This window comes from Aplidium turbinatum, chromosome 4 (genome assembly GCF_918807975.1).
Source record: "Aplidium turbinatum chromosome 4, kaAplTurb1.1, whole genome shotgun sequence".
In the NCBI taxonomy this organism is placed as follows: domain Eukaryota; kingdom Metazoa; phylum Chordata; class Ascidiacea; order Aplousobranchia; family Polyclinidae; genus Aplidium; species Aplidium turbinatum.
This window is the reverse complement of record NC_137475.1, coordinates 36,446,010-36,456,663: the sequence shown is the minus strand read 5'-3', so window position 1 is coordinate 36,456,663 and position 10,654 is coordinate 36,446,010. Positions and strand designations below refer to the sequence as shown.

The window sequence follows — 10,654 nt, the reverse complement described above, 5'->3', positions numbered from 1 at the left end:
CCTGCAAAATGTTGTTAATCAACAATTCTTGCCACGCTGATAAGCACCGCAAGTGACAGTTGTCAATAATCAAAGAAAGACGGTTTTATAGACTCTCACAAGTCACAAAAAGGATAAAAACCAGCTCATTGCTTTTTTAGAGGGAAGACTGTTCAAGAATTACGATAGAATTACAATTTTTCGGTAATTTCCACAAGCGTTTGTATCATGGTTGCCTGGTTTCTTTTTCCCTGTTATTGGAGCCTATTTTTCGCTGATATGTTTGCAGGTCACTATTGTTGCCTATATTGCGATGTGTCAAACATTTCCTTGTTTACTGAAATTGCTAATTGCAAAATATCTTTTGTGAAGCGAAGTGACAACTCCACTCTTGCTTGGCGATGAATATTCTGATTTTTTTGTTTGTCGTATCCAGGTTTACACCTGGTAGTTGAAGATTTAGATTAAGTGGACGGGAAGGTAAGGAAGCCAATCTGGGTACGAAATGCGTTCTTTTCTAGCATAAGATTCAACCTACCTAACATTTTATTAGTGCGGCCCGCCACAGCTCTCCTTAGTGCCAAAGTGGCCCGCATGCAAAAAAGGTTGGTGACCCCTGTCTTAAGGCATAGAGCATTTCATCTAACAACAACTTAATCAGCAATTAAGATACATTTAAATCTATTGATTACAATAAGGTAATATCCACTCATTGATTAAAAAAAACTTATTCATACCAACACCTTCTAGCCTATACGATACTGATCCATTTATAAATAATAAAAACAATAAAAACCACCAAATAAACTGAAAAAGCCACTGATCCAGACTGCTCTATACCAATGGATAAACCAATGAAACCCCACATGCTTACCAAGAATTAGAATGAAATGTGTAACCAGTATTTGAAATGATCTGAAATCGAACCGGTACCTATCATAACAAACACACAACTACATCTCACAGGAATAAAATTAAAAAACATAACTAGGTTTTTTTTTAACAGAGAGGAACATAAACCACAACATAAAAACACGTTGCGTGGATATCATACCGGTCTCAATTCATGGGACAACAAACAGAGCCACCTTATCTTTGATCAAAATTATGACACATTTGCATTGCGTAAACCACAGCTTCGGCGCCACCTCTCGTTGCTATGTACGACGTACGATCGATACTATGTGCATGTACGACGTACGTACGTATGTCTTCATCAGGAATTACTTAAATCTGCAATATACATAAAATGAAAATTGTAAGATAAATTTGATAATGCACTATAACTGTATCGCTACTCCGGACAGAAAAGCACAAACTGAACAAGGGATACAATACCTTTTTTGCAAACAAGTTTTGCAAAAAAACTTAGCTAAACTTATAAAAAAAGAAATTTTCATGTGACCTTCATCATGCATATAAAACACTTGAAGTGCACCAATATTTTCAACTGAAGTTGCCTGCCCCTTTTGCTCTTTCTTCGAATGTTGTCTATAAATTTAGTTGTGTGCGTGACGCAAACCAGACATACATTGGTATGTCAACCAGACATTTGTTGACAAGGGCCGGGGAGCACTTAAACCCAAACTTAACAACCAAAAGTGCAATTAAAGAGAACATCGCCTTTTATGAAACGTGCACCGACAATGTCTCGATCGACCAATTTAAAATCATTTCTCGAGGCCGATCTGAATTTCAGACTAAGATCATGAAAGCCTTAAGAATCAAATGTAGTAATCCGTCTCTCAACCGGCAGTTATTCGCCTGTAGCTCATCGTTCGTTTTGTGTGTGTTCTATTTGTTTGACACATACCTGCAGTTTAGCCTACACCTCATGTGGTCGTTACAGTTGCAGTGCATAGTCAACTTATCTTTCAATCTTCATTTTATGTATATTGCAGATTTAAGCAATTCCTGAGGAGGACACACGCCCGTGTCGAAATCGTTTGAGTTGACTTTTTTTAATTATTGTATATTTCTTTGTAATACGACATGACTGTTAAACCAGCTAAAGTTACATTGTTTGGTTTGTCTATGGTTCAACACAGCAAACTCTCTACCAAAGTTTTGTTCTTCTGTTAATCTACTGCAAAAGCTTGAGTTTCGCATAGTCTATTTCAGCTTGCATGAAGTGAAAACCGTCTTTGTACACGAAATATAGACTGCACTCTGTCAAAAATGATTATTATTCTCACAACTTTAACATGATGCTTTGACTCTATGGTTCCACTTTTGCACATAAAACAAGGTAAGCTACCTAATGTTAAAGATTAGAACAACATATTTAAAAAACTTATACCGAAAAGACTTTCAAGAATTTGCAATATTGTTTTGTGAAATCAACTCATTGTTTTAGATGTTCAACAAACCACATGCAATAACTTAACAGAATCACTGTTTTGCACCTTTATTTTAATATTCTGCTGCTAGTAGCTACTTTCAAGGTTATGCACGCTGCCGAACAGCTTTTTCAGTCGCTTAATATTTAGTTACGATTACATTTCCTATGACTGAGGTGATTCTCCCTTCAGTTGTTAAAACGTATTTGGATCAATTTGTGCACTTTTGTTTTCCCAAGAATGTTTTGGCAGTTGACGCGCCTTTCCTTGTTGAGAACAGTAATGTCGCTTATTGATCCGGAACATTAAGTTCAATTTCAAAACTCAGTTGGAATCTTGACCCCTTGATATTGTTTATTTTGTTTAACTTTTGAAAGCGTAAAATACCCTTTTGAGAAAATACGCCCAGAGAAATATTCCATTGCTTCAACCAGGGATACCTAGCTTCAACAATAAATTAATGGAATATTTTAACAATAAACGAGTTAAAGGCATAGCATACTTACAAAAAAAATAGCCTGTATGATATGAAATTGCAACTGAAACTTAATGATTTCAATGAGTGTTAAGTGTGTTTATGCTTTTTCACGGACCTTCACGTGATGTGGGCTTAAATCTTGACTTATCGGATATTCATGATGGCTGGACTATGGTTTTATTGTTTAACAGGCTTATGTGTAATACTAATGGCTATTGGTATATAAACATGGAAGAAGAAAGACTTTTGCCAGAGAAGTTTATCCAAGCACAGGGAAAGACTTGTTTGTGGAAAAATGGTTGGTGGAAAGTTTGTAGTAAATTCCATTATTGTTTATGTGTATTTCACAACTGCTAGACTCGCCGAATGCCAGTTTCCAAGATCATGTTCTGATGCCAATTCAATTGCTTCAAGAAAATGTTGCCCTATGACAAGCGATGGGTCACAATGTGGAATATCTTCGGGCAGAGGGTCATGTCAAAGAATCAGACCAGCTGCAATCAATCTATCAAGAAATGAGGTAAACGTATAGTTAAAAGTACAGGTAGGCCTATGCAATATTTGGAGACTATATACGCTGATGGAAAACGCAATAAAACCCATCGTGTGTGACTGAGGATATGCTTTTATCAGCAAAATAGCCTCAATCATATCAAAAATAATAGCCAAGATTGCTATAGGAACTCCACAGTGGAAGCTTTAAAATTAAAGTGATTATGCATATAGATTGAGTTTCCCTTTAGCAGCATGATTGTTGTTTACTTCACAAATGTAAATACAAATGACCTGTTTAAGCCTGATGCTGCTGGTTTGCTGTGGTCGTAGCGGTACTGCCACAGCAAACCCGCAGCATCAGGCTAACACAGATCGTTTGTATTTACACTTGTAAATTAAAGCGATTAGAAACGAACGATAATTTGAATCATTGCAGACTTTTTCCTTACTGTTGGATGACCGAGCAAGGTGGCCGATTGCATTTTACGACTGGGCTTGCTTTTGCACTGAAATGTTTGACGGAGTAGCCTGCTCGAAGTGTAAGCCTGGTTATGAAGGAGATCGGTGCGAAAAACGGTCCCCGACAAAAATTAGAAAAAATATATTGTCGATGTCAGCTACCGAAGTAAAGGTAATAGTTAACATATATAGTATGTTATTTAATAAGAAAAGTGGCTAGTTTGTTTCAAATAGCATATTATTGCTCATTTAAATAATGAGTTCTATTGTTGCAAATTAAGTTGAACGATCACAAGACAATTTGCACCAATAGAACGTATCATGTTATTTAACTAAATGCCTGGTGAACAGCCTCATTCAATTTTCAGCATTATCGCTCAATTGCTAATGCTGTCGACCAAAGTGAAACTTTACTTCATATATAATACTATATATATTTTTCGCTTTATAACACTAACGAAAGTGACAGGTTATACCTTAATATTCAGTTTTATTCTTTGCAGAATTACGTTGGGATATTGGATAAAGCAAAAAAAGTAACAAGTGACAGTTATGTCATTCTGGTTACAGCCTACGATAAAATCCTCCTTGGAGAAAGACTTGAATTTGCCAACACTTCTGTGTACAACGTATTCGTGTGGATGCACGCCTATGTCACGAGAAGTAATTTCATCTTCTCAAAAGATGTTTTAAACAGGTCAATGATATTTTAGCTTGCTTTTTAAAAAACGATGATAAAAAAGGTAGAATAAAGGTTGCCAGTTTCACTGTGTTTTTGCAAATGCATCAAGGTTGATTGATAGAATCTCTATCTTCAGACTGGGTAAGCTTCTTGCAGAGCTTAATCCTGGCAATTTCGCATAGCCTACTTGTAGAGGCTTCGAATCACTGACGCAGGCCCGGTCACCGAGATTGACAGAGTGAAGTTTCCGATTGTTGAAGTCTTTTTGCCGGGGAATTATTCCATCCATTAAATTCCGCTGAATGGAGAGCAATCTTTAACGTGCGTTGCTCAAGCGCACACCCCGAGAGTCAACAGAGTCAACATCAGCACGATTGAGCGGCTGAAATTCAAATACAGCAGTTTTTAGCAAGCACCCAAATTTTAAAATAAAAATTGGTGAGATCAAGTGGCTGGGGTTCACATCTCAGTACGTATATGCAATTGAAAAATGCACTTCAAATACTACTCTATTCACTGACATTAATAAATGGAATAGTAAAGTTTGGTGACAAAGCATTTTAATTAGCTTACAATAAAAACTTGACATTGCAAACGTCGACAAATGTTTAGAATATTTATGAAAACAAAACATTATTTTGTGTCAAAGCAATCGTTTGCCATGTTTTATTTAATGTCAAATCATCGAAACCGACAAGATTCTCGTTGGTTATAAACTGGGCATAAAGATATTGCGACCGAAAATCATAAAACACAAAAGTCGCCGTACATTTCTAAGTGTGTGGCCTGGCGTGACTTGCTTCAAAGGTTTTAACAAATAACGTATAAATGGACATAGGCTACAAATAAACATATTTCGAAATGTTTGTTTGAGAAAAATTTCGTTTCGATTAAAGTAATATCGGACTATTAGCAATAAATATCGCCAGAAAATAATTTCTTACTTTCAAATAACGATTCCCATTATTTTTTTAAAACTGGTTGAAAAGTTTCACCTAGCTTGTCATAGATTCTCATGATTACTATTCCAGAATGCTGTAAGCTAGGTCTATACAGAACACTGATAAGTATCTGATATAAGCGTATTAATTAAAGGTTCAATCGAGTTCTTTTGCGAAAGAAGCAGATGCTTTGAGCTGCTTTCTAATATAGCCTAATACTTTTCTTTATTGGAGTTTATATACAGTAGACTATAACTCTCGTAAGCTTTTTATTTCATCACACGTAGTAACTCTACATCGAAAATATGTATAAACTGTAGGGGTTGTATTTTCTTTTGTGACGATTTTCAACAAACGATTCCTTTACTTTGTATTACAGGTTGAATAGATTGAACTTGGAAAATCGCAATGACTCTGTTCAGGAACTTCTGAATATGGAATCAAATCTTGAAATCGATGCAGATGTTGATTATGCTCATGAAGTGAGATAGTAAACTGTTTCTGTTGCTTACACAATACGTCAACGTTAGTTTTCTTGTAAAATTAGGTCGATAATAAAACATTAATTCTGCGTCAATTTATAAAATCAAAAGCATTTCAATTAACTTTTCAGTAAATAGCAATGAACGAATGTGTCAGCTGCGTGGTAAGGTTGGAGTTGCTGCACGGAAACGCTTTTCGAATCGTGGTATCAAAACAGCCAAATTTTCAAGCTACTTTGTGATGTAATAAGTTTTAAGCTTATAATATAAACAAAAGTTTTCAAAGTACAGCAGGTTGCAGTCTTAGGCTATATAGACACGTTTTGAGCCATTGTATTTTTTGAATCTTCATTTTCCTAGGGATCCGGATTCCTTCCTTGGCATCGGATGTACTTGTTGAAATGGGAACAAGAATTACGTGACGTTGTCGCCATGGACCCGTCGTTCACACTTCCGTATTGGGATTGGCGTGGGAGCAGCATCTGTGACGTGTGCAATGACGCGATGTTAGGTGGCCAAGATCCAAACAATAGTTCACTTATAAGCTCTGGGTAAAATCTGTTACGCTATCTCAATATTTTCAACTTCTGTTGTTGTCATCATACACTCTTGACTTATGTTTACTGAGCAGAGTTGCCGGTGAGAATATTCTTTTCCACAGCGTTTTATTTTGGGCATCCTCCTCTTGTAGTATTATTTTCTTCAATTACTTTACCATGCTGATTGTCATTTTACAAAGTTTTTTTTAAATCTTCAATTACTTTACCATGCTGGTTGTCATTTTACAAAGTTTTTTGAAAATTTTTCATTATTAATTGATAGGCTTCATTGTAAGGGATAAAATCTACATTCTTTACGTAATATGTTGAAGATTGTTTTTAGTATTCAACAAAAGTAACCATTTTCGATAATTTTTTCATTTGAAAATTATCTTAAAAGTTTGAAAACAAAACGACTTTTTATCTTTACTTATATTGCTATAAGTCACATTATATCCTCCCTTTACATTGGTTTAGTTCTCCGTTTTCGCAATGGGAGATTGTTTGTTCACATGAAAATGAATACTTGCTGGAAGGCCAGCAATGCACTGGTGCGCCAGAAGGTCCTTTGCTTCGCAATCCCGGAAGTTATGACCCTCTGAAAACAAACGGACTTCCAACATTTAGTGACGTAGAAAATGTTTTTCGTCTTGGCACCGATTATGACACAGCGGGTTATGATAGAACCGCAAACAATAGTTTAAGAAATTTAATGGAAGGATTTGCAAACCCTGACACTGGAAACGCAGGTAGATGTTGTACAATAGCTTTTTTTCGCCCCGATAGCTCAGTTGGTTAGCGGGTAACGTCATGAACGAAGAAGCTTCGAAGAATCAAGCGGCGATGGTTCGACTCTCGGGGTGTGCGCTTGAGCAACGCACGTTAAGGACTGCTCTCTATTCAGCGGCACCTAATGAATGGAAGAATTCCCCAGCAACAACACTTCAACAATCGGAAACTTCACTCCGTCAATCTCGGTAACCAGCCCTGCGTCAAAAGCCTTTACAAGTATGCAAAACTGCCAGGAATAACCTATCAAGGCTTTGTCAGTCCGAGGAAAAAGATTCAAACCAAACCAAAAAGCAAGCTTACAAAATCTACTTAAAAAGATTTTTAAACAGCTTGCGACTGTGACTGTAAATTTTACTTCAGGTGTGCTACCATTTGTGATGTCTTTGCAATAAACTAAACTTTTTAAGTCTAGTTGAAAGTGAATACATAAGTAGGCTACTACTGAAGTAGTCTACTTTGTAAAAGTTTTGCTAGTTTTTCACACTCTTCCCGATCAAACTATTTGTACTAATAGACTGAGTTTCGGTGTTTAGAAGGCTAACATTGTATAGTAGGCCTAAGCCAGCCAAAATCACATCATAAACAAAAAGAAAGCGTTGAGAAAATAGATACGGTTGTTTGAAATGCTGGAGGATTAATTCGTCTGTTGTGTCCATCAATCACAGCTCTGTAAAACCAGTAATTAAGTGGACATTAGTTTTGGCGCAGAAAAAACATCATAAAAACCCCACCACGTTGTCAGTTTCCCAGTATTCGCTTACAGAGGAGGAAAAAAGAATTCTTCAACACGAGTCTAACCAGATGAACGACATACCTTCCCAGCCAGCAAATCAACCACGTTTTACATTGATTCAATGTTTACAGACGTTGAATCAATGTAACTGGCTAGGTTACTTCCTTTTTTTACATCTCCAAGCTGAGCTTGATCTTAATCAAGCTTTAGATTGAAGATACCTTTCATTGCAGATTCTGTGGTAAGCTACTTGCACAATGCTGTGCACCTATACTTCAACGGGACCTTGTCTTCCGTCCCATCATCAGCCAACGATCCCGTCTTTCTACTTCATCATGCATTTGTTGACAATTTATTTGAAATTTGGTTGAATCAAGAAAACCGACAAGTAGATCAAGGTAGGCTATAGAGACTGATTGGTTGTGGAAACCTATTTTTGAAGTAAAAAGACTCTTCTTAATCCAGACAGTTTTGCATACTTGTAGAAGTTGTTTAATATAATTAAAGAAATCCAAAACAGCTGCACCGAATTTTTTTTTTTATTACGAGCTTTGTTTTCTGTGTATGCTCGATCAAAACTTAACTTCACATTTCATTTTTGCAGGATTTTTTGATGATTTGAATAAAGCAAGACTAGGTCACAGACCTCAGGACTACATGGTTCCTTTTTTTCCGTTGGTTCGAAACCAAAACGGGTTTACAAAAGCGCAAGACCTTGGTTACATGTACCAACCTATACAAGAAGAGACAACCGACTTAAATTATACCACAACCGATGATAACACTTCTGAAGACGGATCAGCAATTTCTGATTTCCTGGCAACATCGAACACCCCTGGCACTTTCATAGAAACTGGAACCAACATTTATCAAAGTTCACCTGATGGTGTCAAAAACTCGACTTTCGGTATGCAAAAGGAGATGCTTTTTGAGGCGAATCAAATTCCTGGTGATAAAAGAAGCACATTTGTTTTTTACCAAAGTATGAACATGAATCATCGTCAAACTTGGAGGAAAGGAAAACGTAAGCGATGGAATCAAAGACGATTAGGTGAAGGGGGATTTTCATTGGAAGAACAGCAATCCGGAAGTGTGTTGGCGCAATTAAGCCAATCAGATATGCTAGTTGAAGTTGACAGAGAGGGTAAGTACGACAGCAAAGTTTGCAGTACTTCATAAGTTCAAATCAAATCAAAGTTCATTTGGTAAACATGGTTGATTGGTTTTGAATGTTTATCTGTGTACTGCGAAAGCCTCTGAAAATTTATTTATTTCTGGCAGTTTCGCATAAGTTTATTTGTAGTGTAGAAGCTTTAAATCACTGAGGCAGGCCCCATATCACCGAGATCGACAAAGTGAAGTTTCGGCTTGTTATCGAAGGGTTGTTGTCTGTGAGTTATTTCTTCCACTAGTTCAGAGGTTCTTAAACTGGGGTGCACGCACCGCCAAGGGGTGCGAGACCCGTTTTCAGGGGGTGCGTGGATGCCGAATCATTAATGTTAGTTATAAAATGATGCCAGAAGCTATGCATGTTTACCGGGCTCTAGCAAACATTCTAAATCGTCGGTGACTATTACGTTTCAGCCATTCTAGAATGGGGGTACGAAAACTGATGGGTGATTTGAAGGTGGTGCCAGTAAGGCAAAAAGTTTAGAAACATTGCACTACTTCCTGCTGAATAGAGAGCAGTCCTGAAAATGCATTGTTCGAGCTCACATCACGAAACCCGAGCAAGCGCTGGTTGATCTTGCGGCTTCTTCGTGGACAAACTAGAGCGCTCAATTACCTAAGTTTTCTTGGCGGACTTATTGTTCAACTAACGTTTTGAAAAACTATTTCTACTTTCAATGAATAATATCAAATCTCCAATTTCTTTTAATGTTCTTTTTTGGTTTTATTTTAGAAACTGAAAATGTTGTCGACTTGAAGAGCACTAACGACACCACGTGGGAGCGATTTGAGAAATGGTTGGCCGCTATCAATCGTGTGTTTCAAAACATGTCAGCTGGAGATGTGTTGCTGCTGGTATTTACATGTGCCCTGCTGGTGTCTTTTTCGTGTTTGTTAATTTGTGCTTGCCGATCTCGGCAAAACGCATACCCCAAGAAAAGACAAAGTTTTGATTGCTGTTGTTTTGGCTACCGTGGAGATCCAGAAGAAGAATTTGCTCTTTTGGAAAAAACCCACAATGCATCTGGCGACAAAAAAGTTGTCAAAGCCACCTTGTACACTGTAAGCTAATTTAAGTGTGCAATTTGTGCGTTATTGCACGGTATTAGGTTTATGACTATTTTTTTTGCGAAATTGTTTCACGGCCTATAATGTACTTTACTTCCAAACTAAGTTTTTCTTCTGGGGTATTGCTTTATCATATTTGGTATAGTTTTAAACCGTACCAGACACTTTTTCAGTTTCACCACTCTCGTGTTTTTTTTACACTTAAACCGGTTTTAGCATCTTATTTTATTTCAAAAAAATATACTTTGTTTTTTTTTGTTTCTTCTTCTAGAGCTGGATTCTTGTCTTATTTTCTACAATTTATACTGTGATAAAAACGATGACAAAGTTTTCTGAAACAAAAATCACTACCGAAAATTTTACGAGTGAATGAGTGATAAGGAAATTTCCGTTAAAACTATCTCGAGGTGGATTTGAAAAATTTCACACCTTATGTAGCTTATGTAGCCCACTCGTCAATCAATGGGATTATTTTTGTCAATGCTTCTACTTTGTTG

General features: G+C 36.8%; 1 protein-coding gene across 1 annotated transcript; it reads left to right on the top strand.

Annotated features, from left to right (window-relative positions):
- The first annotated feature begins 3,091 nt into the window (after positions 1 to 3,091).
- LOC145769122 (tyrosinase-like) lies at positions 3,092 to 10,654 on the top strand. The gene is made up of 9 exons (XM_082580716.1): positions 3,092 to 3,316; positions 3,728 to 3,922; positions 4,254 to 4,447; positions 5,753 to 5,855; positions 6,216 to 6,406; positions 6,872 to 7,143; positions 8,153 to 8,317; positions 8,524 to 9,063; positions 9,823 to 10,654. The coding sequence occupies exons 1-9, from the start codon at positions 3,092 to 3,094 to the stop codon at positions 10,158 to 10,160; spliced, it is 2,223 nt and encodes a 740-aa protein (XP_082436842.1). The 3' UTR covers positions 10,161 to 10,654.

Coding starts and splice junctions, on each gene's coding strand:
- LOC145769122 (XM_082580716.1), top strand. CDS start 3,092: ATGGTTGGTGGAAAGTTTGTAGTAAATTCCATTATTGTTTATGTGTAT. Junction 4,448..5,752: donor TCAAAAGATGTTTTAAACAG/GTCAATGATATT, acceptor TTTGTATTACAG/GTTGAATAGATTGAACTTGG. Junction 8,318..8,523: donor AAACCGACAAGTAGATCAAG/GTAGGCTATAGA, acceptor TCATTTTTGCAG/GATTTTTTGATGATTTGAAT.